Source organism: Carassius auratus, chromosome 10 (genome assembly GCF_003368295.1).
Source record: "Carassius auratus strain Wakin chromosome 10, ASM336829v1, whole genome shotgun sequence".
In the NCBI taxonomy this organism is placed as follows: domain Eukaryota; kingdom Metazoa; phylum Chordata; class Actinopteri; order Cypriniformes; family Cyprinidae; genus Carassius; species Carassius auratus.
In genome coordinates, this window is record NC_039252.1 from 21496500 (window position 1) to 21524318 (window position 27819).

The window sequence follows — 27819 nt, forward strand, 5'->3', positions numbered from 1 at the left end:
AAGTTAGAAAATATCACAAATATGATTTTCTAGTTTTTTTAATTGATTGAATTACTAATTTTATTAATTAATTGATTGCTTATTACAAAATTATTAATTTAGTTTGCTTGTCCATTTACAGTAGATCAAAAATCACACTTGAACAATCATGCTTTTCTAGCAAAACAGTTTACAAAGTGTTTAAAATGATTTTTAAATAATAAAAAATTGATTGAGATTTTGTGCTTGGGATATATTGGTGTTGATTCCAGTTTGAACTTCAGCATGCATTGACTGATTCTGATGAAACTCAAGCCATATGTTCAAGTTGGAGGAGGCTGATGCACTGAAATTCAGAAATGTTTAGGGGTCCATATACATTTGAGTGTTCTGTGCATGTTCAGTATAGTGCAACATGGTTTTCTTACAACATGCATTTAACAAGTAGGCCTACGGATAAAGTACTGCATCACTGTGAATCTAGATTCATGTTGAACGCTCAGACAATAGCATGGTCAATTACAAAACAGCCAGCGGGGTGTTCAGAGTGAGCATGCTGTGTGTGTGTCATTTAATGAACTTCATGTCACGTTTTTTGCCACCATACTGTGCTGAGTGCTGTACTTATGACCCGGAGCGTTTGACTCTTCAGCCAATCACAAGACAGACAGACAGTGATGGGTAATCATTGTGACTGGCTGTCTCTATGTGTCTGATACTGTACAGAGAAACAAGCCTGATATCATCTGATACAGACAGATGCTCATCGCACCGCTCATCTCAGCGCCACTTCTGTAACAAGGTAAGAGCTGAGGGTTTTTCATTGTAGAGTTCTATTATAAAGTTATATTAAAGTAGGTCTTGTCGAAAAATGTTATAAATATATAGTGATTGATTTTTGAAAAATAAAATAAAATATATATATATTATTTAAACTGTCTCTAAAGTGTACATATAAAATACATATAAAGTGTGTATCTTCTGAGCCTTTGGTGCCACCCAGGGGAATTGCAAAAAAAAAAAAGTAATTGTTTTCAAACAGGTTTCCAGAACATTTCTGCCATGGCTCAACAAGCAATATAGTCTTATACAGTACTTGTTATGTCTATGCTAAAGCAAGGATAAAGTATTTAAACATTGTAAAAAATGACACAAATGTAAAAACATTCATAACTGTAAATGGGTAAATCTGTGGATGTGTTTTCCCATGAGTCACAGAGGCGTTCCCCGCGGATGGATCAATGACGCTGTCAGTCCTGATTATCTGTTTATCCTGGAGTTATTCTCCGTCTGGTGTGAAGGACACTGACTCTTAATTACTGTATTAAATCTCTTCTTACATTACAGTGGCCAACAGAATGATTGTGTAGTTAAAATGCCATTATATTACTGACAGTGTTGAATTCATTTCATTTGTTCAAATAGATTGAGTTGGGGTTATCATCGGTAATGAAAATGAAACCAAAACTATTAAATGATTTGAATAAAAGCTTAAAAAATATATTTAAAAATGTTTAAACGTGTAATAAAATGCGAAAATTAAAATAACTTAAGGTTAAAGCTCTAAAATTGCTAACTAGAAATAATTATAAACTGGAACTGAAATAAAACAGAAAGAAAAATAAATTGAACTTAAATGGTAGTATTTAAACTCATGGAAAAATGCCAAAAGAACATGATAAAATTATTACATATTAAACTATATAAACAAATTAAATTAAAATAAAAACTGGTTTGGGAAACACAAGCATAAAAAGTAATTCTGTGTAAATTGTTTATAAATCAATTAGTAATCTTACAATAAACTGCAACATTTAATTCAGTGTAATTTAAAAGGATATTGGACACATTTTAGTAATAATCTTTGAAATAAAAACATGTATGGGTCAATTTATATATATATATATATATATATATATATATATATATATATATATATATATATATATATAAAAGCTGTTTAGTTAACTTAAAGACTTTTTCTCTAATTTGAAGGAGATTGAGGCATGAGGCCTGGATTTGGACCTATATGTGATGTGTGTTGTTAATTTAATTTACCTTTTCATCTAATATTCATATTTTATTTTATTGGAGCTTAATTTCAGTTAATAAACAGTTTTAGTGCAAGTACTCCCCACTGTGCCACAGCTACTGCTCCTGAATGAATCAATCAAGTGTGTGACATAAGAGAACTGTGTGTGTGTGTGTGTGTGTGTGTGTGTGTGCGCTGACAGTGAACATCCTCCCATAATCATACCAATGCATTGGGTTTTCCTTTCCTGTCGGCGAAAGGGATATTGATCTAATGAAGCTGCAGGTCCATGTGCCACATCACACGGGGTTCTTTCAGGTCCTGTGACCGAGCTGGAGGCTTTAAAACCACTGCCAGCAAGAACTCCCTACAAAATGAAACTGATGAACACTCATTAGATTTGTGTAAATACACTAAGGTGATGTAATCTGCAGAGGGAAATATATGCAAAGCCTCTGAAGCGTTAAATAATAAATATTAGCACGTTTCCCCAAGTTTTCTGAAATGTTATGTTTAAAGATGCAAGTGCGGCATTATCTATTGCATACATTTCGGGTTCAGGATTTTTCTTGACTTTGTTGATATATTTAAGTTTTTTAAAAAAGGAATTCAGGATGGTTTTAGCAAAACAATATTATATTATAGAATATAGATAGAAATAAAACTAGTTGTATGTTCTACTAAAGCAGACACAAAGTCTTTTCTTCTGCCTTTTCCCATCAGGATGGACCATGACTTGCATGGCAGCAGGAGAAGTCACCGCAGCAGACACAACGAGGAGGAGGACGGTGAGAGGATGGTCTTTTTTTTTTTTTTTTTTTACAATATTTGGCAAATGCACCTGACCTACAAACCACTTTTTGGATTAGGACGTTGAAAAGCATAAAGAGGTTAATAAAAGGTTAATCATATTTACAGTTGAAAGGTTTTTCCACTTGCAATTATGTTTACAATATTTAAATTAATATTAATATAGCCAATATTAATATATCACAGAAACACATATGGACATATATACATGAAAAAAAAAAACCGTACACCACACACGGTTCGGTACGCGCTGGGACCGCGGTTCAACTTAAAGCTGTAGTCGGTAACTTTTGACGCTCTAGCGGTTAATAAACAGAACTGCTTGCGTCTTGCGGAAGAACATTGAAGCCGGAACTACTTCTCTCTGTTTATGTCTATGAAGAATCACAAAGGTACTGTGTTACTCCGCCGCGGTACCCCCGAAGCAATCTAAAATAGTCTGAATATAAACACTTATTATAGGTGTACCCTAGTGATTCAGGACAGGCTAAAAACACGGTTTGGAAAATGGATTCATGGTGTACTCGCTTATTATATACATTTTGTAAATTTTGAACACAAACAAAGTTACGGACCGCAGCTCTGATTGGTTGTTTCTTAACTGGAGCGATGTATTCCTGCAAATGGCAATAGGACACTGGAAGGAGCCAGAGGAGCTTGATCTTGGTCTCATATTCTACTGTCAGGACATAATGAAAGGTTTAACAAATATGTAAAAAATATATTTTTACAAAAGTTACCTACTGCAGCTTTAAATCCAAAGCATCTGTAGTATGGTTTGCTATAAATAGCAGTTAGCTAATATATGTTTATGTTGATGGATGCACATTCTAGATTCCCAGACATTACAACAATAGCGATAAGGAAAAAAAACCTGGATAAACCATTCACTCTTGATCAATGTGAATGAATATGAGCAGTCATTTATTCTGTCAGCATCTGGGTGCTGAAACTCGCGCAAACCCGCGCCTCACGCGCGCAAATATAAGATCTCTATGAAGTAGTCTGTCACCATTTACTTGTTTACCTTTGTTGTTCCAAACCCACATGTCTTATTCATGGATGTCAAGAATAATAAAAAACTTGATTTTGGCCGTATGTCTCATACTGCAGATTGTATGGCTGTTCTGTTCTGTTCTGTAGGGCTGTTCTTCATTACCATTTGAGTGTGTGGTCAAAACTAGCTTAGAGCACTATCTGGAGTTAAAAACTAAGCTTAGGATCAGAAAACACAAAATTTTACAGTTTGCAACAAGCACAACAAAACTTACCGATGTAAGGCATTTTGTGCAAGAAACAACCAATCGAGGAATCAGCTTCATCCTTTCCCGTGACAACGCTGAAAGCTCAGCCAATATGAAGGAACAGCTGATCATAGCTGTATATGGATAGGCATTTTTAACTAATTTAGTAGCTAGTTCTAATTACGTTTTCCAAGCGTGTTTAGGTGCGATATGTGAACTCATATTTTTTGTTTTAATGATGTGCCTTTTAACATCATCAAGTATTTTCAAAACTAAACAAATCGTGCCTAAAAAGTGCACGCATCTAGGCTAATGTAAAGTTACATGATGAAGTCATACTAGTGCACGTGTTCATTTTGAGTGCATTCTTTCACGGCATTATTCGGTGTATTCAAATGAATTTATGAATACATGTGAATGATCACAAAATTCAAGATATGGGGGTTAGAAAAGGTATATATTTATATCATTTTATGTAGTAATATCACACGAAGAGTGCCATTTCAGTTTTTCTCCAAAAATCAGCTTGATTAAAATGTGATATTATTTTACTACAAACAATAATTTAATTACAAATACAAAATGTTGCAGAATAAAGTAATATATGAATAAATAAAAGCCTGAAGAACCTTTGTGCCAAAAGGGTTCTTTTTTGTCATTATAGAACCTTTTTAGCATAAAAAGTTGTTTGGAGTTGAGTAAAGAACCCTATGGTTCTATATAGAACCCCAATGAACCCTTTTTGCTAAGAGTGTGTTGTCATAACGTTCACCTTTGAGATTGAAAATGTTTCTTTTTTGAGATCCCAGGAACCCAAATTCAGACTCAGAACAATAAAACCCACAGAAGAGGTGTGAGTTCATATGAGGAATCTTTATATTACCAAGCAGTGAGAGGAAGAGTAGATATAAGTCATGATCTGCAAGATTAACCACAATCTGATGTGATCAGTAAGTAAGAGAGAGGAATAGCGAATCATTTGAGTCAGTCTGAGAGTTCGGACCGGGATCGTGAATCATTTGAGTCAGTTTGGGAGTTCGGAGCGGGTTCGCGAATGATTTGAGTCAGTTCAGGAGTTCGTAACAGGATGGCAAATCATTTGAATCAGTTCGGGAGTTCGGAGCGGGATCGCGAATCATTTGAGTCAATTTGGGAGTTCAAAGCGGGTTCGCGAATAATTTGAATCAGTTCGGGAGTTCGTAGCGGGTTCGCGAATCATTTGAGTCAGTCTGGGGATCGCGAATCATTTGAATCAGTTCGGGAGTTCGTAGCGAGATCGCGAATCATTTGAGTCAGTTTGGGGATTGCAAATCATTTGAATCAGTTTGGGAGTTTGTAGCGGGATCGCGAATCATTTCAGTCAGTTCGGGAGTTCAAAGCGGGTTCGCGAATCTTTTGAGTCAGTTCGGGAGTTCGGAGCGGGTTCGCGAATCATTTGAGTCAGTTTGGGGATCGTGAATCATTTGAATCAGTTTGAGAGGTCGGAGCGGGATCGCGAATCATTTGAATCAGTTCGGGATTTCGTAGCGGGTTCGCGAATCATTTGAGTCAGTGTGGGGATCGCAAATCATTTGAATCAGTTCGGGAGTTTCGCGAATCATTTGAGTCAGTTCAGGAGTTCAAAGCGGGTTTGCGAATCATTTGAGTCAATTTGGGGTTCGCGAATCATAGCTGTATATGGATAGGCATTTTTATCTAATTTAGTTTATAGTTCTAATTCCGTTTTCCAAGCGTGTTTAGGTGTGATATGTGAACTTGTATTTTTTGTTTTACTGATGTGCCTTTTAACAGTATTAAGTATATTATAAAAGTAAACAAATCGTGCCTAAAAAGTGCACGCATAGGCTAATGTAAAGTTACATGATGAAGTAGGCTAATACTAGTGCGTGTGGCGCGTGTTCTTGCATTATTCGGTGTATTCAAATACATTTATGAATGGATGTGAATGATCACAAAATTCAAGATATGGAGGTTAGAAAATGTATATATTTATATCATTTTATGTAGTTAATCAATATCACACGAAGGGTGCCATTTCAGTTTTTCACTCTGCTATCGCCTGATTCGTAGATTCATAAAACCGTCAATTAATTCGCAGTTGCATAACAGCCTATTGCACGTCAGCTTGATCGACTGCACAGCGGCAGCTGGCAGGCCAGAATGACCGTCAGGCCACCAGGAAATGTCCCGGTGCTCCCGATGGCCAGTCCGCCCCTGTCCTACAGCAGACATAGCCGGCAGAATGCAGGCCACTGTATCAGTGCATTCTCTTAAAGTGACAGTCTTTATATTAATTGAACAGCAACAACTAAGAAGTCACTCACTGCTCTTGATTAAAAAGCTTTTATAACTTTCATAAAGAATTATCTTTAATTTATATAGTTCAATATGCAATGCTGTTTTACATTTGATCTTACATTTGATCTTATTGACTTTAATCAATTTCTGTACCTAAAAACTTATGCCAAAGGAAAAAAAAACCTGAAAATCACTGTTCATTGTTTGTATCTTTACTCTGTTGTATTTATGTGCTGCTGCTTGTAGTTGGATATAATATTCTTCTTCTTTTTTTATTAGAAAGTATAGTTTTTCCATAAACATAGCACACCGAAAACCGTGACTCTACAACCATGAAACAAACCGAACAGTGAAAAAGTTGAACCGTGCCACCCCTTTCTATCTATCTATCTATCTATCTATCTATCTATCTATCTATCTATCTATCTATCTATCTATCTATCTATCTATCTATCTATATATATATATATATATATATAATGGTATTTCATTTATATTAAAATAGAACTGATTAAAATACAATTACTTCAAAGAAAATAAAAGAAACATACTGGAGTGTGAATTATGCCATAAACACTATCAAACAGAAACTCATCGCTCTTTGTTTCTCTGTTTTTAGAGTCTGTCTACATTGGTGTTCCAGTGCCACGGAGCTACAGAAGGAAGCGCAGACATCGCAGACATACATCACGTCATTCCCACGATCGGGACAGTCGGGAGAGACACCACAACCGCCCTGAACACCACGACCGAGAGGACCCATGTGACCCAGATGAGGGCGAGCAGGATTCAAACGAGCTCTCTGACATCAACTCCATCAGTGAGCTGCTCTGAACCTCTTCTTATCACCGCAACCTAACAAAAATACAAGTAGCACTGAGATCCTGTTAGTTAAGTTACATGAGTTTAGTTTATTAGTGTTGTGCTGAAAATTCTATTTTGGGGTTTAAATTTTTAAATGACCAACTGTTTAGAAAGATTGCTTGTAAATCCCATTCAGCTACTGTATATAAACCATGAAATTCTTTTTATCAGCTTGTTTTCTTCCTCTTAGCACAGGTTTTGATATTTCTCTCATTGATCTAAGCTTATGTATTTTGGATTGATAATTTGGCCATGTTCATTCAGAAACATAAGCTTGGATCAATGAGGCATACGGTCAGTTAGTTCAAAATGAAATACAAAAGCTGTGCTATCTGAAAGAAAACAAGCTGCATAATGAGAGATTTAGAAGTATTTTTTTTTTTTTTTCTTTTTTTTTTTGTAGGCCAGTCATTTCTGACCGGGAACACCACAAGTGTAACAAGTATAAAAAGTATAAAAGAAAATGTCAGTTTTAGTTTTTATTTTAGTAAATGAGAAATGTTAATTAATAATTTTTTGTAGATTTTATTTCAGTTAACATTTAACCTATATTTTATTTCGAGTAACAATTGCATTTTTTGGTTTAAATAACTATAATAGTTACTGCTTTAGGTTTTTTTTTAAAAATAAGGTGCATCTTTGTGAATTATGATTGAGTGATTGAGATTTCAGACTTAAATTCTGAAGAGAGAGAGAGAGAGAGAGAGGGCGAGAAAGGGAGGGATCAGCAAAGCTAGAGGAGGAGAAAAACACTTGTTGGGTCTTTCATGCGTGTGGCACTTTGCCCTGCTTTAGTTTTCAGAAAAGAGCAAAATTGCTGAGAAGAAAAGATTAAGAGCCAGAGGACACGCTCATAGGGAAGGTGCATCTAAAATGAGGGACGAGCACAGTTAACAGGTTCATCACGAAAAGGCTGAAATCATAAGGAAGTGCAAGTGGACATTTCAGACTTGTATTAGTAGATCTTTTTCCATCGATGAAACATTAAACGCTAGGCTTTCTGAAGGATGGAGCAGGAACAGCGTAGGGTGACGGGGGTCTTTAGTATTCATGACTCGATACAGTCGTTGACGTCCAGTCTGGCCTCTCAGAGCAGCTGCACAGGTACAGTCACAGATCTCAATATCGTCTTATTGCCTTACTATTGCTGCCAGTTCTTCTTATTAGGTTTGTTCTGGAGAGTTTCTTTCTGGACTTTTGGTCAGAGCTCATTTGGTTTGGAGTTTGACACTGCTAGATCATGATTTTGCTGAGTCTATTAATCTATTGGCAAGTTTTCTGCTGATCAACCATCATTGAAGTCACAAGGTTGGTTGATGATTGTAAGTTTAAGGACGGTCAAAAATATCTTGTATTGTGACTTTATTTTCGTGACATCTGAACACATTTACTCACAAAGTTCACTTTTCTATAATAAAAAAATAAATACAAATAAAGGTAAACTACGTCTGAATAGCATTAATTGTATTACATTTTTTGTGTGTTTTAGTGTATTTTTGATTTCTGTCTTAAAAAAATATATAATTGTAATTTGTTAATTGTTATATATATATATTTAAAAATCTTTATAACAACACAAAAAATGTGAACAATGAGACAAATTTGGAAGTAAAATGTCTGCATTACATTAATGAGAATTTGAGGGGAAATATTATCAATTATCATAAAAAATAATGACGCAATTTCAAAAAAATTAACTTAATTGTCCATGATATTTAATGACATTTTCCCCACAAAATTCTGTAAAATCTGTAATGCAAAAAAAATAAAAATAAAAATAAAATAAATGATCATAATATTGTGCTGTGCAACAAAAAATCTATAAAACAATAACAAAAAATATTTGAAAATAATGGCAATTACAGACAAATTCAGAAGTCAAATATTTGCATAACAATAATTTAAGGGAAAATGTCCTTAAGTGTTAATAATCACACAGTGCAAAACATTTAATGGTCCTAAAATAGGTCTATTTTTAAAGTAAGATTAAGTTATTATTTACTTTTTCCTTTCATTTTTTTATATGCAATATGAGTCACACATCAGATTTAATGAAGACGAATTTCTGAGACCAGATAGGCCTGATTCGACAACTTCCAATAATGATTTTCATTAACCCTTGTTTAAATGTTCATGTTATCATAATTGTGCATTATATGCAACAATTTAATTGGTGAAACATCAAATTTAATTGTAAATGCATTTAACTCTTTTGGAAATGATTTTTTTTTTTTAAAGTAAAAATCTCAGGATTTAAAAAAAAGATCATCAGTGTTGATTCTGAAGTGAAAACCCACCTTTCCTCTCTATTCAGTGCTTTTTTGAATGTCAGCAACTAAAGTAATGACTGCATTGTTGATTAATACTACGACAAAACGTGTACAAACAACCAACATTTAATATCTAGTGACTCCATGTCAATTGATTAGCCAGTGATTCATATGCGTGAGCTGTAAATATCCCGGTGCATTGTACTCTACTCTGCATTGGCATTCTACAACCACACGTATTTGTGATTGTTACTTCAGGATTAGAAGGATTACACGGAGAAAAACACCCACGCGCTAGCAATCCCGAGGAAAAGCCAGAGATTGAGAGGAAGGTCACAACAAGATCGTCATGCATGGGCTCACAAGCACCAACTCGCACCATTGGTCTGAACATTAGATTTAATGCACATGACATTAGACTGAGAACAGGTTTTAGTAGCCCACAATGGAGCTTATGTAATTTGTCTTTAACTTATATATAGAGTCGATAAATTTGATTAAATCACTACAGGTCTGATGACATTAGATATTGATTCTGGCATCATGCATCAGATTACAGTAAGCCATTGTCACATGGTTGTTGTTCTAAGTTAATCTACCGAACAAATTCATTTAATATGCTTTCAGATATCAGCCTGATTTATGAAGAGATTTATGCATATTTATCTTCAAAGGAAGATTGTTAAGATACTTATCTTTAAACAATGCCATTGATTTGCTTCTGACTTTATACGTCATGTTAATGACTGGTGCATGACTCAAGTCGAGCTGAATTCAGTCTGGTCGCAGATCTGACAGCTCAGGCTTTTGAAATCAAATTCTCACTCTGATTACATGATGATGGGATGGTTGATGGCCTTGGAAGTCGTGCATCGTAATGAACCTGCTCTGTCACATTCAGATTTCATTTCAAGCGGGTCAGCGGAGGGTCAATTCAGACAGAGCCGAAGGCTAAACATAACACCCAGACTTATACGTCATACAGGCCAATAGACTTCTGCTTGATGCAAAGAATCAAACTCATTTTTACAATTAGGAGGTGTTGAGCTACAGGCGGTTATTGACTACTTTTACATGGACACAGTGTTTATTTGCTTACTTCTTCATGCTTAATTGCGTGCAGAGTAATAAAATAAAATCAGTTTATTTTCAAAGTTATGGTTTTCACATTGCAGTTTATACAACAGGTGAAAAACATACACTAGATCAAAAAGCAAGCAAATTTATCCAGCAAAGATGTAAGTAGCAGGAAAGATTTTTATAATAAGTTTATTCATTTCTAAAACCATCTTGAAAAATCCTGAAAATGTGTCATGGTTTCTTTTACGAAAACTTTCATTTTCATTTAATTTTTTTTATCTGATTTTATTTCAGCCAGTTGCCAAGGCAAAATGTTTCATTTCTATTTAGTTTAGCTACATGCTAAAATATCTAAAACTTAAAAAAAAATTAACCAAATGCTTTATACATAATACAAAAAAAACTATACAAATCAAAACTAAAATTATAATGAAAAATTGAAAATATAAAGTGAATAAAATAAATATAAACTACTTTTGTACCTCAGTGATATTAAAATAGCACTGCAACAAAATAACACTAGTTGAATTAGGAATGGTTGCAAGCAAAATACAAACTTCGTATACCCACAAGACTATATTGAAGCATGTGCATTGGCGCTTGTTTTGCTTAGTTGCTTTGCTGCATATATATATATATATATATATATTAAATGCATGACTTTTAATATTAATTAATATATGCATTTAGCAGACGCTTTTATCCAAAGCGACTAACAGTGTATTCAGGCTATACTTTTTTTTTTTATCAGTATGTGTGTTTCCTGGGAATTGAACCTACAACCTTCTGCACTGCTAGCAATGCTCTACCATTGAGCCACAGAAACACACTTTGCATTTTGTCACACTTTGCTTTTGTATTTGTGTGTGTGTGTATGTGTGTGTATGACAGTGTCCCCTGCTGCAGAGAGGCTACGTCACATCCTCAGAGAGGAAGATGAGCCCACACCCACCCTCTTCACTGAGATGGACACGCTGCAGCATGAGGGTGGAGAAATGGAGTGGAAAGAGTCTGCCAGGTGACACACACACTCACTTCTGAAGCCCTTGTGACATCATCTAAATGATGAAAAATTGTAAAGGAGATTTATTGATTGTTGCATTGATTCCAAGCTATTTAATTTACACATTTCAAACCCAGAAACATTTAATCGATATTTTGATATGTGGGAAAAAAATTTGCCACAGTAGAACTTGTAAAGTTGCATCTTCGGTGTGTTTCATCAGGTGGGTTAAGTTTGAGGAGAAGGTGGAGGAGGGTGGTGAGAGGTGGAGCAAACCGCATGTGTCCACGCTGTCTCTGCACAGTCTGTTTGAGCTGCGCACCTGCCTGCAGACGGGCTGCATCATGCTGGACCTGGAGGGGTATTCACTGCCACAGATAGTGGGTCAGTACACCGTCTGCCCGGAAAACACTACATAAAGACCAAAGAACAGACATGAGTTCAGTCTTAGACTACAGAAGTTCCAAAATGCTGCTTATTAATATTCATTTATATAAATATACACTATGTTTCAAAATAGTTTTTTTGGAAATAAATAATTCAGCAAGCCTGTATTAAATTGATCAAAAGTGGCATTTATAATGTTACTTTCGGTCCATCAAAGAATGCTGAAAAAAAAGAACTAAAATTAAGTTTCCACAAAAATACGAAGCAACAAACTTTTTTCAACATTGATAATAATAGGAAATGTTACTTAAGCAGCAGATGAGCATATCGGAATGATTTCTGAAGGATCATGTGACACTGAAGACTGGAACCTTTGATTCTGTTTCTAGCTACTAACAGGAGTCCAGTAACACACATTTTCCAAATTAAAAAGTACCTATTAAAAAATAACAGCATGCATTAATCAAAACTGTATTGCTCAGGTAATTGCAGTTTGTGGTCAGTTTGTGGTCACCTGAGTATAATTTCAGCGTCGGGAGACACAAGTCAAGTGCGTAGGTGAATTTCTCATATCATGTGTAATTTGTGTAAATATGTATTTGAATTCTTTGTCTGTGTTTTTCTGCCTTTCACAGATGACATCATTGAAAAGCAGGTGCAGGAGGGTCTTATAGCTCCAGAGATCCGTGAGAAGATCAGTTTTGTCCTCTTGAGGAAGCACCGACACCAGACCAAGAAGCCGATCCACCGCTCACTAGCGGATATCGGAAAACCAAGCCCCTCCAGTGAGTGTCTCCTGAGTGACCTGTGCCACAGTCAGTGATGTTCCCAGAATGCCCCGTCTTTCTCCGGCACTTGTCTTTTCAAATCATCTTTTTCTTGCATTTCCACCTTATTCTTCTACCTGTCCTGCCATCTTGACCATGTCTTTCTCTGTGTCTGATCTCGGGTCTGCATCAGTCCGCAGTCCGAGCCCGAGTCCTCGCTCTGGGTCGGGTTTCCACCGTTCCACTGAGGACCTGCGAGCTCGTCAGAGCGCCGGCCTCAGCAAACTGCGTGAGTCTGGCCTTCTGTTTCTTCCAGCCTTCAATAGATTTATCTACAACTACTTCCAGATCTCTGGATTTTCTAATAAGCATTCAAGTTATGTCGCTTGAAATCACCAAATCTGAACACCCTCTAACCTCACATTGCATCATTCACACAATAACTGCTTGTAGTTGCACAAGAAGGTGAACCATTTCTGTAAGTATGCAGCGGTGCATTTCTGCCATTGTTCTGAGGATTAGAGATTATTAGAAAGGTCTTGGCTTTAGCTTTTCATTCTTGTTTGTTATGATTTGTTTCTGTACTCTGGGTACTTCTGGACAGATTTTTTTTTTTTCTCTAAAGAAAGAGTTACTAAAAAGTATACCATAAAAGTACCTTGCCCATTCTGAGCGATACTTCTAAACAAAATGTGACATTTAGAAGTTTGTATGAGTCTAAATGTTTTATATACCGAAGTAACAACTATAACCATTATAATTTGTGATTAATCTGTTGCTTTTTTTGGCTCTGCCTTTGACAGTGTAATCACATCAACCCAGAAATTACATCATAATAATTTATTTAATTTTGTGTTATTTTAGTATTATTTATATTCTGTTATAGTATTTATTATCATTTAGAATTTTCATTTTATAGTTTACATTTTTAATTTTATTTTAATTTACGTTTTATTAATTTGGTAACATTTACCTTTTTTTTTACTAGTGTTAGTTTTAGTTAACAGTGACAACATTGATTCAATTAATAATCATCAAAGTGTTTCATTTGTGCTTTTCAGATCCTTCTCAGTGCCGCAGTATGAATGATATTTCCGTCACACCCAGCACCGACCAGGTACAACATTTTTCCATTAGGATTCCTAATATTGTGTTCTTTTTTTTTCACATGAACATATTGAAATACACAGAAAATAAATTCATTCATTAGGACAGAATAAACAATATGATTATACCGTAGAAACAGGAGCACTACATCTGGGGTCTTTTCTTATGTATGTGCGTTTATGTGGCAGATTTGATACACATATTGTACTGTGCATCTCATAATTTACATCGGATAATATTCTAAATAAGTCGCACAACTGCTGCCAGCAGTCGTTTGTCATTTTGTAGTGTGTTCTTTTATTTTAATGTGGCGCAAAAATGAAAAGCAAAGTCTGAAATGCACAGTAAAGCACTTAGTTTACCAAAGCACTTGAGGTGATTGCAGGGCTTCAGCGTTTGTGTGAGGAGGATTGTTGGTGCCGCTGCTCTAAGATCACTAGACTTCAAATTAGGCCAGATCTGAGTCCACTTTAATGAGTTTTTCTGCTTAAAGTGACACCCGTGGCTCACTTTCATGTGCTCACTGCCTTCGACAGGCTTCATTTATGCCTTACAGGAGCATGCTGAGATTGGAAGTCAAGGGTCCCGGGAATTATAGGGTGTCAAAGGCTTCACATGCAAAGATAATTGCAAAGTTAATTTATAGAATTTGATTCATATACAGATACATTTGTGCATGCATTTAAACTGAGTAGTGGGATTAATTGATGTGTTAATGCAATGGCTCCAGAAAGGACCTTTAAAAATGACTGAATTGTCATTGCATTAACAAAATCAAATGGCGATTTCATTTTTCATGCAAGTCACTTTGAATTAACTTAGTTACAGAGGAACTGACATCACACATCCAATAAAAATCACATTGGTCCTGGTAGTTAAGTCATCGTAAAGATGTGAAATTAGTTCTGAGAAAATCTTAGAAAAAGATAGAGTTTCAACTTTTAAGTGAGACTTGAGTGTCCGAATACTTTTAGATACAATTCGATTTATTCTAATAGAGCGGTGGAACCTACAGATTTGATGTGGTACACATATAACAGCAGTGAACGAACTGACAAGAGGGTTCGGGACATGAGAAAGGAGCTTGTTTATTCATTGCAGAAATTGAATTGGTTAAAAGCTGATTTTGCCCATATGCACAGACCATTCCACATCCACGTGTTCTTTGAGGCCACAATTGCCAAGTGGCTGTTTTCATTGGTTCATTTATGTGCGTTTGCATGCTCGGTCTTCCCGCTGTGATTGCATAACTTTATTGATCTGCTATTGGAAAAAATGAGCTGCTTCCCATTTCCATCACATGCATGCACATCAGACATTGATAATAGAGCTCATATTGACACTGGTGAACATTAACTCTTTCCAACATGGAAATTTCATGACCTACGCATCTCAGTGCTTCAGACCATATGGACTAATTAAACCCACTCATCCGTGATCCCTAACTGTATGGTTATTCCACCCACCAGCTGAAGAATAAGTTCATGAAGAAGATCCCCAGAGATGCCGAGGCGTCTAATGTGTTGATTGGAGAGGTGGATTTTTTAGACAAGCCGTTCGTGGCCTTCGTTCGTCTGGCTCAAGCCGCAACACTAGGGGGCCTTACTGAAGTCCCTGTGCCAACAAGGTGATCCTCCCACAACAGTTTGCATGTTTATTGGCTTTACAAATAGCTGATAATAGATATTAGATGCTGGCACGTAGCTGCAAAGTTGCTTAAAGTTAATAGAATATCTTACTTATAATTAGTAGATTACATTGGACTCTCAAAATGAAGTGTTACCAGATTGATAGATCAAGTTTCTAAGCCTGTGGAAGCCAATTTTGTCACATGATTTGGTAAATCATAATCATGACAATGATAACAAAATCAAAATTATGTCATAAGTTTTCATAACTATGACATAAAAAGCCGAAATTATGATTTACTAAATCATAACTATGAGAAGTCACAAAGTCGCAAACTTGACCTTTTTTTTATCATGATGATTTTTTTTTTTTATCTTATTTCAAATTTTGTGTGGTAAAAATGTGCTTGCACACTATATATACTGTACTTCAACTATATTACAATCATTTTATTTCTGGATATCTATTTTTACTGGAAAACAAGACACAAAGGAAATCAAGATATCTTTGCAGAGTGGTCAGAGTAAAGTGGCATTTATGATTGACTCAATATTTTTGATTCATTTCACAGAAAGAAAAATAATGCATTGTAAATGCATATTCGTCTGAATTTTTGAAAAGATACTGTGGTTAATTTTCCAGGTTTCTCTTTGTGCTGCTCGGTCCCAATGGCAAAGCCAAATCCTACAATGAGATCGGTCGGGCCATGGCTACGCTCATGGTTGATGACGTAAGAGAATATATCAGCTATTTCTGAATCTTGAAATGAAGCATCATCACAGGATTTGAGAAGAGATCTGTCTGTATCTGTCACCATCTTTAGCTGTTCAGTGACGTGGCCTATAAAGCCAGAGATCGTGAGGACTTGATTGCTGGGATAGATGAGTTTTTGGATGAGGTGATCGTTCTTCCTCCTGGAGAATGGGACCCCAAGATCCGCATCGAACCCCCGAAGAAACTGCCTTCAGCAGAGATGAGGTATTAAATCACAAATCTGCAATAGCATTCAAGAGATTAGGGTCAGTAGGTTTAAAAAAAAAAAAAGAATACTTTTAATTCATCAAGAATACATTACACTGATCAAAGGTTACATTAAAAGCATTTAGAACGTTTAATAAACAGTAATGCTGTTCTTCTGAACTTCTATCCATCAAAGAATCCTAAAAAAAAGTATCATGGTTTCCAAAAAAATATTGAGCAGGACAGCTGATAACAATCAGAAATGTTTCTTGAGCAGCATATTAGGATGATTTCTGAAGATCACGTGACACTGAAGACTGGAGTAATGATGCTCGAACTTTAATACAGTATATGCAAACATTTGAACTTTAGTATTATATTGTCAAAATAATTGATATGTTTATATGCTGCATTAATAAAAATGCAACTCTGAAAAATCTAAAACATACTTCATGTGGTAGCATCTAAATTAACTTGCTCTATTCAAATAAAACACATGATTAATATTGATTATGCAGTGCTTTTTAAATGATGTAGCCGGTAGCACATGTTATTCTTTGTTTTTGCAGGAAGTCTGTTTTCTCTCTGAATGAGCTGGGGCAGCCGAATGGGAATGCAGGAGGAGGAGCGGCGTCTGCAGAAGACGAGGAGATGCCGGCTCCACATGAACTTGGAGAGGAGCTGAAATTCACTGGCCGGTAGCGTCCACTGGACCTCCTCGACTTCTAGTTACAGTGTTTTATATTTGATGTGCACGATGTCTGAGACTCTTTCTGTTTGGGTAGATTTTGTGGCGGACTGTGGCTGGACATCAAGCGTAAAGTGCCCTGGGTTTTCAGTGACTTCTATGAGGGCTTCCACATCCAGTCCGTCTCTGCGGTGCTCTTCATTTACCTGGGCTGCATCACCAATGCAATCACCTTTGGAGGATTGCTGGGGGACGCAACCGACAACTACCAAGTAATGTACCTTGTGTCCACTAATCCTGATATCTAAAGAGCTGATGTAATACCAATATTTAGTTAGATTCAGCATAATGCTCAAAACAGCCAAATATGAAGCAGTTAACTGGCCTGGCCAATATACTGCTCTATTATTGTTTTATATCAAAAATTTAAAAAAAGGAATAAATTAAGATAACTATGAGAAATAAAGTTGCAGTTGTGTGATATAAAAATCATATTGTGACATAAAGTAACAGTTAAATTTTTCCATATATACTCTGAGACAGAAACATATGGAATCCCAATTTAAATCATATAAATCATAATAATGACACACAAAAACGAAATTTTGACACAAGTCAAAACTGTAAGATAAAAGGACAAAATTATGAGATCAAAAGTTAAAGTTAACACAGAAACATGAAATTTTTATGTCACAGTTGACTTTTTGTAATACTATCAACTATTTATTGCTATGTCAATCATTTAATCCTTTAGACTTTATTTAGACTATAATATCTTGTTATTTCGACTTTTTTAATAATTTCAATATTTTATGATAATTTTGATGTCATAATCTTTTTACCTCAAACTTATGACTTGGCATCTCATAATTTTGACGTTTTATGTCTTAATTGTCATAATATATCATAATAATGATGTCATCATATTGACTTTTATGGTTTACAAAGTATGATTTTTTTTCTTATGTGGCAGAAATGGGTGTCACCAATAAACAGGCTTCTTAAAATGTATGTTTAATACACTTAAAATTAATTTAATTTATTTGAAATTTGAAAAGTGTTCAAAATTTATTTGAAAATGTCTTTCTGTTCCTTTATTTGCTTTTTTTTCTTTTTTAGTTACAGTTTTCTGTCTGGATGTCCTTTCATTTTTTGGATGTGTCTCATTGTCTTCCAGGGTGTGATGGAAAGCTTTTTGGGCACGGCTTTGGCCGGCATGGTCTTCTGCCTCTTCGGCGGTCAACCCCTCATCATCCTCAGCTCTACAGGACCGATACTGATCTTTGAAAAGCTGCTGTATGAGTTCAGCATGTGAGCAGGACATCCTGTGATTCAGTGAAGTCAAAATGCATGGAAAGAATTCAGTGAATTAGAGTTTGATTCTTCATTGTCGTCTGTGTTCAGAAACAATAACATAGACTACATGGAGATCCGACTCTGGGTCGGTCTGCACTCCTGCCTCCAGTGTCTGATCCTGGTGGCCACCGACGCCAGCTACATCATCAAGTACATGACACGCTTCACCGAGGAGGGCTTCTCCAGCCTCATCTCCTTCATCTTCATCTCCGACGCCCTTAAGAAAATGATGAGTGTCTTCAATTATTACCCCATCAATCGAGACTTCAAGCCAGATTACATCACCAGCTACAGGTGTGACTGCCAGCCTCCTGATCAAGGTGAGTCTGACCCCTGACCCTTGACCCCTGACCCCTGACCCAACGAGCCTCAGCCTCTTGGTCTGGAGATTTGTTTTCATTAATATTATTGTTTTATTATAATTAACATTCATAATAATAACATTTGTTATTAGTAAACCATGCTTTATTTAAATGTAATTTTATGTAAATCATTAAACATAACTATAAAAATATGTAATTATTTTTTATAATAATAATATTAACTTTAATAGATATATTTATTATTAATAAAAAGTTTTTAAATTAAAAAAAATAAAAATTTCAAGGTAAGTTTTCATTTTGTCATATTTCTACCTTTGATGACAAATATCCTTTGTAATCCATCATATTTTGTCATATTAATATTTAATTATTTTAGTCAACTAAAATTACTGTTGCTGTTTAATTATTAATCTCTACAGATGACTGCGATATGACACAAAATATTGACTGAATTTAAATTATATTTTTTGTAAAAATTCAGAGGATTATTATTATTTTTATTATTATTGATGAGCATAATTTGGCACCCTTTTTTCCCATAATTTTTGTCTTTTGATGAGAATATCCTTTAAATGTACTCATTATTGTCTTGTCTGACTTCTGATTTGAATTCATTAGTAATTCTTTTAGTTTTTCAAAGCAATAATTAAAACTAAAATGACTACAATTAATCATTTATTTTAATCTCCACAAATGACTGCAATCCTGCATTTAGCCACTGTTCACATTCTGGATATAATCAAGACCCGTCTTAAACTATTTTAAACTATTTAAAATATTTGGTTTTACTCAGAAATATAAGAACAATGTAGGATTGTTTTTTTTTGTGTTTTTTTTTTGTTTTGTTTTTTTTGATGACGTATTGGTTTGTTACATCTGACCACTGCAACTTATGTGTATCATATTTGTTTTTATCGCTCATACTCCATTTGGCTGCTGACTGGAGTAAGTATTGCTACTATCATGTGGATATCTGTATCTTATTTTGGGAATGATAGTATTTCTTGTCAATTAACATAAAAACGCTTTTTGTTTTCCTGTTGCAGTGTCTCCATTGGTTCTCAACACTTCCTCTCCATTAGGCCTGGAAAACTTCTCTGATTACTCTATGGTGAGCTGCAGCAGGCAGAAAACTGTGTTTAACACCTGGTTTCTTCAAAACAAGTATCACTATAACTTTGTGTTTCTGTCTCTCGTTGTCTTTGTCCACACATGACCTCACTCCTCCGCTCAGTTCAACTTCTCCGCTCTGGACTGGAATCAGCTGAGTAAGAAAGAGTGCTTGTGGTTCGGTGGTTCCCTGGTGGGAAAATCCTGCAAATACATCCCTGATCTGGCCATGCTGTCTTTCATTTTGTTCTTCGGCACTTATTCCATGACCATCTCGCTCAAAAAGTTCAAGGCCAGTCGTTACTTCCCCACAAAGGTTTGAAAACTGTGTATTTCTCTAGCATGTCAAGACACTACCACATGGAGACGGTATTCCTTCTCCCAGTCTGTGTTGTATTTACTGCTCTCCCCCAACTTCTTCTGGTTGTTTCTCGTTTTTTTCCAAGTGTCGCACCTTCATAGCAGATTTCGCCATAATTGTATCCATCCTGGTCTTCTGTGCTCTGGATTATGTGATGTCCTTGGACACTCCCAAACTGCATGTACCCACCCAGATAAAGGTCCAGCGTGTGTTGTCTTCTCAGTATTTGTTATACAGAAGACTTGCCTTTTAAAACTGCTTATATTTGAATGAAATGCTGCTTTCAAGTCATCATTGTGTATATAAGAGAAAAGCACACAAGTGGCACCAAAAGATTGTATAAAGTGTCTGAATGCAATTAATAATAAAAATAATGTTTAATAATTCAGTAATTGTGTTTAATCTGAAAACAGATTGTTTTTAAAGTTAAATCATTATGTATTTATGTCTGCTGAAACTCAAAACAAACTCCCAGAACGACTTGAAGGCATCAAACATCTTACTGCTGCATTTTCAAATCTACCGACCTTTTCTCTTACTAAGCCTCTGACCGTCTCTAGGTTTAGTTTTCTCCATCTTTATCTTTCTTTTTTCCTCTGTAAACATGCAGCTTCGGAAGCTCATCAGTGATTTTGCAATCTTCACGTCAATCATGACATTTGTTGGTCTTGATATGTTAATGGGGCTTAAAACACCTAAACTGATTGTGCCAACCGAATTCAAGGTACGTTGTGCTACAAGTACGCTCGTATCTTTCTTTACCTCCCGACTGCATCTGTTGGAGCTTTACACAATGATTTTATACTAACATCACATTAATCCACTGTGCTTCACACACATTAATCACAACGTGATGCCAGGGATGCTTTCATCAGTGTTGTTGTGTCTGTGCAGCCGACGCGGCCGGATCGCGGCTGGATCGTCATGCCCTTTGGGAAGAACCCGTGGTGGATGTGCTTGGCCAGTTTTGTTCCTGCTCTTCTGGTCACCATCCTCATCTTCATGGACCAGCAGATCACGGCTGTCATCGTCAACCGAAAAGAAAACAAACTGAAGGTACCTTTGAAACGTCCTAGCAGATCCCATTTTCACACCCCAGCAAGCATGCATAAACTATAACTATAATCATATTTTAGAACTTTATTTGCGTCATTTTGGATATGCTAAATATCTTATTTTACACTTTAAATATGCTTTATTTTTATATGCTAAATATTTTGATTCTGAAATACTGCAAAATAATCTGAAAAAAAATGTAATAGGCTTTGTTATGTCTGTGCTAAAATTATTTTATTTTATATGACATCTCAGTGATACTAGCTTAATTTTTAAAAATGGTTAAATATTTTTATTCTGAAAAACATTAAAAATAGGCTAATTCAAACAAAAAATTTGAATAAGCTTTGTTTTCTCTATGCAAAATAATTTATTACATTTAAAGTTGGAGTACTTATATTACTAAATCAATAAATAGATTCTGATTCAAATGTAAAAAAAAAAAAATTATTTCAAAATTAAAGTAAGCTACACCTAAATAAAAATATGGAGGGGACAAAACAAAATTACTAAACCTAAAATATAGAAATATAAGGAGCCCCACACATGACATGCAGGAAAAGATATCAGGCTAAATCGTGTACACGATTTACTAATTCGTTCCCTCAATGTACTAAAATGTGCACATGATTTCTATAGCCTTCCCTCGATTTACTATTGCGTTCACTCGATTTATAAATTGTGTGCACGATTTATTAATTCGTTCCCTTGATTTACTAATTCGTTCCCTCGATTTGCTAAATCCTGCACACGATTTAGCAAATCGAGCGAACGCAATAGTGAATCGAGTGAACGTAATAGTAAATCGAGTGAACGTAATAGTAAATCAAGTGAAGGTAATAGTAAATCGAGCGAACAGAATAGTAAATCGAGCGAACGCAATAGTAATCGAGCAAACGCAATAGTTAATTGAGCGAACGTAATAGTAAATCGAGTGAACGCAATAGTAAATCGAGTGAACGTAATAGTAAATCGAGTGAACGTAATAGTAAATCGAGTGAACGCAATAGTAAATCAAGTGAACGTAATAGTAAATCGAGTGAACATAATAGTAAATCGAGAGAACATAATAGTAAATCGAGCGAACGCAATAGTAATCGAGCGAACGCAATAGTGAATCGAGTGAACATAATAGTAAATCGAGCGAACGCAATAGTAAATCGAGCGAACGCAATAGTAATCGAGCGAACGCAATAGTAATCGAGCGAACGCAATAGTGAATCGAGTGAACATAATAGTAAATCGAGTGAACGTAATAGTAAATCGAGTGAACGTCATAGTAAATCGAGCAAACAGAATAGTAAATCGAGCGAACGCAATAGTAATCGAGCAAACGCAATAGTTAATCGAGCGAACGTAATAGTAAATCGAGTGAACGCAATAGTAAATCGAGTGAACGTAATAGTAAATCGAGTGAACGTAATAGTAAATCGAGCGAACGTAATAGTTAAACGAGCGAACGTAATAGTAAATCGAGAGAACGCAATAGTAATCGAGCGAACGCAATAATAATCGAGCAAACGCAATAGTAAATCAAGTGAACGTAATAGTGAATCGAGCAAACGCAATAGTAAATCGAGCGAACATAATAGTAAATCGAGTGAACGTAATAGTAAATCAATCGAACGTAATAGTAAATCGAGCGAACGCAATAGTAAATCGAGCGAACGCAATAGTAAACAAGCGAACGCAATAGTAAATCAGGCAAACGTAATAGTAAATCGAGCGAACGCAATAGTAAATCGAGCGAACGCAATAGTAAATCGAGCGAACGCAATAGTAATTATGTGCACAATTTAGTACATTGAGGGAACGAATTAGTAAATCGTGTGCACAATTTATTTATTTTTTCTTGCATGTCATGTGCAGGGCTCCGTAGAAATGGAAATTAAATAAAAATTTTTATAAACGCTATAATTGTAGATTAATAATACTAAATTATCATGGGCGAGCACCCACTCAGAACACTGTAGGTACTCTAAAGAAACTCCAATTCACAATACTGCAGCACCATAATGTTTAATTTGCATGTGTGTCCATTGACAGTAGTGGTGTTGTTCCATGAAGCATTGCTGAATGTCTTCTTCCCATTTTACCTGAGCAGAAAGGTTGTGGATATCATCTGGACCTGTTCTGGGTGGGCATCCTTATGGCTGTCTGCTCCTTCATGGGTTTGCCGTGGTACGTAGCAGCCACAGTCATTTCCATCGCCCACATCGACTCTCTGAAGATGGAGAGTGAGTCCAGCGCTCCTGGTGAGCAGCCACAGTTTCTCGGTGTGCGGTAAGTCAAAATCAGCCTTCTTGTGTAGAGTCCAGCACAAGTATTTTGTCATGTAGTTGTGAGGAGCATTATGTTTGTGTTTGTTGCAGGGAACAGAGACTCACAGGCGTTCTGGTGTTTGTCCTCACCGGAGTCTCTGTCTTCCTTGCACCAGTACTGCAGGTAATCAAAACACTCTTATTGTACTTCAGTGAAATCATGCTCATTTGTTTTCTCAGTGCTGTACAAATAATTTTGGGTGTTTTTACGCAGTACATCCCTATGCCTGTGCTGTATGGTGTTTTCCTGTACATGGGCGTTGCTTCTCTCCATGGTATTCAGGTACATGTGGCTCTGTAAATCTGTGGTTCAGATTTAATAGTTCATCCAAAAAGAGAAAAAAATACTGAAAACGTGCTCTCCCTCAGGCCATAAAAGATGTAAATGAGCTTGTTTGTTCATCAGAACAGATTTGGAGAAATGCAGCATTACATCCCTCACCAATGGATCCTCTGCAGTGAATGGGTGCCGTCAGAATGAGAGTCCAAATAGCTGATTAAAACATCACAATAATCCACACCACTCCAGTCTATCAATGAACCGCTTGAAAAGCTGCATGTTTGTAAGAAACAAATCCATCATTAAGAGGTTTTTAAATTCATACCAATGCTTCTGGCTAAAATATGAGTCCTCTATCCATAATATTGCTTTCTCCTGTGGAAAAGGACAGAAATATACACAGAACAGGAAGCGTTTACACGTACAGTTAATCCAACACCGTTCTTAATATGTTGATGTGAGAGGACTACAGGGGATGCAATTTCTCACTGGTGGAAGCGTTATTATGAATTATGGACTCATATTTTGACCAGAAGCGATGGTTTAAAGTGGTTTAAAATATCTTATATGGTGGATATGTTTCTAACAAACACACAGCTTTTCAGTTCACTGGATGTTAACTGATGGACTGGAGTAGTGTGTATTATTGTGATGTTTTTATCAGCTGTTTGGACTCTCTTTCTGAAGGCACCCATTCACTGCAGAGGATCTAATGGTGAGGGATGTAATGCTACTCAAAATCTGTTCTGATGAACAAACAAGGTCATCTACAGTACATCTTGTGTGGCCCAAGGACATTTCAAGGTGAACTACTCCTTCAATGGAGTTCACCAGAGTTTCTCTGTTTTGTTCAGTTTTGGGAGAGGATGAAGCTGTTCCTCATGCCAGCCAAGCACCAGCCAGATTTTGTGTTCCTGCGGCACGTACCCCTGCGGCGTGTGCACCTCTTCACTCTGGTGCAGATCACCTGTTTGGCCGTCCTCTGGATCCTCAAGTCCACTGTGGCCGCCATCATTTTCCCTGTCATGGTGCGAGTGCTGGGTTTATTGGTCACATTTCACCCCAGAATCTAAAGAAAATAAATAAATAAAACAAATGTTGAATATATAGTTAATTTCCAGGAAAATAATGTGCAAAATCCTTAAAATATCCTAAAATAGCCTTTATTTTCTTCATGCCAAATATAAAATGTTATATATGCTGTATTGTGTGATAAGATCTGACCTGGATTTTCCTTCACCCATTTGTCACTCACAAAGCATTATAAGCATTTCATTTGCTTTTTTGCATTTGGATGGCGTTCTCTTGCCCTGTTGTCAGATTCTGGGCCTGATGGTCGTGAGGAAGATGCTGGACCTGATCTTCTCGCAGCATGATCTGGCCTGGCTGGACGACATCCTGCCCGACAAGGACAAGAAGAGGAAGGAGGATGAGAAGAAAAAGAAAGAGAAGAAGAAAGCCAGGAAGTCGGAGGAACACAACAACAGTGATGAAGAGGTGAGGTTAGATTACTAATACACTTATGAATACAGGAGATCTTATTAGGATGTGTTATGATTTATCCTTAATATGTTTTCTTTTAATTCCACAGTGTTGCTGAAAAGGCACTGTATAACACTTACTACTGTTCATGTGTTCCTCTAAATATCCATAGTTGTCATCTTGTTTGAAATGTCTCTGTTTCCTTATTGTGTAATGTGTAGTCATTCGTACAGCGTTGAATTATGTGTTTGCATGAAATATTTATTTATTCAGAGTCCAGAATTAACATTTGGCCTTGGATCAATTAAATTGTCAGTGGCCATTTGGCCGGGAGTAGGAATTACACCAAAGTGCATGGTTTAAATTGCAACATTTCTCATTTATGCCAAAGTAACTATAATCTCAAAGTTTTTTTTTTTTTTTTTTTGAGAATCAACCAACTAAAGTTAATTTTGGACCCTGGGTACTTACCCTTACAAAACATACACTACTCTTCAAAAGTCTTTTATGCTCACCAAGGCTCATTTATTTGATCAAAAATTATTAAATGAATAAATAAAAATATACAATAAAAATTATAAAATAAATAATAAATAAAAGTAATATTGTGAAATATTATAATATTATTTCAATTTAAAATTGTTTTCTTTTATATTTGATATTCTATTATAAATGCTAACACATATATTATATATCATATAAAACAAACTTTATTTATATTTGTATTTATTAATTATTATATATAAATACACATTTTAAATATACATATTTTATAGATTTGATTATATATAATTAGTATTCAATAATAAAAAGTGTAAAAAAAAAGTAAACTTTATTATTATTAACCTTATAAACTATAATGAAATATAAAATTGTGGGTGTGTGTATATATAATTAAATATAATTATATTAATATGGGCAGCGTGCCGATATTTAACACCATAGCGCTAGTCCCGGCTTGTGAACATTTCCCAATCCCCTCCCACTTCACTAACTGTCTAATAACTGTGAATATCATAATAAAGAAATTTACATACATTAATACAAAAAATACATTATTAAATATGAAGAAAAAAAATCAGGTTTCATCAATGAATAGAAAGTTCAAAAGAACAGCATTTATTTGAAAGAGAAATCTTAAGTAAAACTATAAACATTTTTATAGTCACTTTTGATCAATTTAATTTAATGTCTCCTTGCTGAGTAAAAGTATTAATTTCATAAATGAATACAAACACAGTGGAGTACCTGCATGCATATTATCTGTTTTGCTGGTGTTGTCTTCTCCCAGTCAAAGTGTCCCAAAGACTCCCTCCAGTCAGTGGAGATTCCTCTGAAGCCAATGAGTCCGTCATGTTGTCCAAACCCTCCCAATTCTGACCCCTCGGCCTAACTGTGAGTACTGGGGCCCAAAGGGGTGCTGTTCCGTGAGCTATTGACTGAATTTCTAACTCATCTTTATATTTTTTCTTTCTTATTTGTGTTTGAGTAGGAGCATCACCCTTATTCTTGTACCCCTGGCGACTCAGACCTGACATCCTTTACCTGAAGCATCCTGAAGCTGATTGAACACACAAACCATGATGAGATACAAGCACAGCTTCACTGGCGCTCTCCCAAACACACCAGGCTCACAGATGTATGATATTTTTACGTACTTGACCAACGCAGCGAGTGACGCACGTTTCCAAACCCACATCGACCATATTGCGCGTGAGTCATTCAGACCTTGGACTGGACTCAAGATCCTTCAGATAGATCTAGCTGAGCTGTGCCAGTGTGAAGCGTGTTAAGATCAACACATGAAATTCACCAGATTCAACTCTATTCAGAGAAGACCTGAGAAGACTAAAATAAGACGCGGAAGAGGTTTAACCCAAGTTTGTGATTTTATTATCATATTGTATAAATATATTTGAACTGTATGATATTAAATACAGATTTCATAGAACCTAGTGGAACAAAAGCGCAAATAAATTCAATTATAGTTAGAAAAACAGTGTGTCTAGTAAATTCAGTTGGATTAAATTTGTTGTATTACAATTAAAACATATATTCCAAACATAGATTCTGAGTTCATATTGTAGCATTTTATATATATAGAAAAAATCAGAAATGTGTATGAGTAATGTTGAAATGTTTCCAGACTGCCATAAATGAGTATGAGAACAACAAACAGGTTTATTTTATTCAGATTCTGTCTTTTCAACTGTGTTTTGGTCAAATAAAGAATGAAAGAGGCATGAATATATTTTTATTGTCATTTTTGATTGTCAACCCTTAAATTCCCATGATTTTCAAGCTTTTTGGGCATTCTACCACATGGTGATATTACAATCTTTTAGCCAAACAGAATGGTATTCTTTACAGTATCTTGGTACCGTGTAAAACATTAAATACATAATTAGTTAA

General features: G+C 35.6%; 1 protein-coding gene across 6 annotated transcripts; it reads left to right on the top strand.

Annotated features, from left to right (window-relative positions):
* The first annotated feature begins 695 nt into the window (after positions 1-695).
* slc4a5b (solute carrier family 4 member 5b) lies at positions 696-27654 on the top strand. 6 transcript variants are annotated; one of them, XM_026274443.1, is made up of 26 exons: positions 696-781; positions 2735-2799; positions 6983-7183; positions 11469-11595; positions 11804-11964; positions 12603-12752; positions 12928-13023; positions 13796-13851; positions 15311-15468; positions 16113-16200; positions 16294-16448; positions 17000-17128; positions 17216-17390; positions 18296-18429; positions 18523-18794; positions 19844-19908; positions 20032-20223; positions 20879-20992; positions 21163-21324; positions 23429-23607; positions 23697-23769; positions 23860-23928; positions 24780-24953; positions 25246-25422; positions 26699-26802; positions 26900-27654. In XM_026274443.1, the coding sequence occupies exons 2-25, from the start codon at positions 2736-2738 to the stop codon at positions 26798-26800; spliced, it is 3273 nt and encodes a 1090-aa protein (XP_026130228.1). In that variant the 5' UTR covers positions 696-781; position 2735; the 3' UTR covers positions 26801-26802; positions 26900-27654. The 6 variants fall into 6 exon arrangements, with proteins under 6 accessions (XP_026130228.1, XP_026130230.1, XP_026130227.1 ...); XM_026274442.1 differs by lacking the exon at positions 20879-20992 and adding an exon at positions 20354-20467 and having other exon boundaries at positions 697-781; XM_026274444.1 differs by lacking the exon at positions 20879-20992 and adding an exon at positions 20354-20467 and having other exon boundaries at positions 697-781; positions 19880-19908.
* The last annotated feature ends 165 nt before the right edge of the window (positions 27655-27819 follow it).

What these genes read in the sequence shown, in the direction of transcription:
- slc4a5b (XM_026274443.1), top strand. Translation starts at nt 2,736, where the DNA reads ATGGACCATGACTTGCATGGCAGCAGGAGAAGTCACCGCAGCAGACAC. An exon ending in TTCACTGCCACAGATAGTGG is followed by an intron (nt 11,965 to 12,602) that starts GTCAGTACACCG and finishes TGCCTTTCACAG; the next exon opens with ATGACATCATTGAAAAGCAG. An exon ending in CTTCTCTCCATGGTATTCAG is followed by an intron (nt 23,929 to 24,779) that starts GTACATGTGGCT and finishes TGTTTTGTTCAG; the next exon opens with TTTTGGGAGAGGATGAAGCT.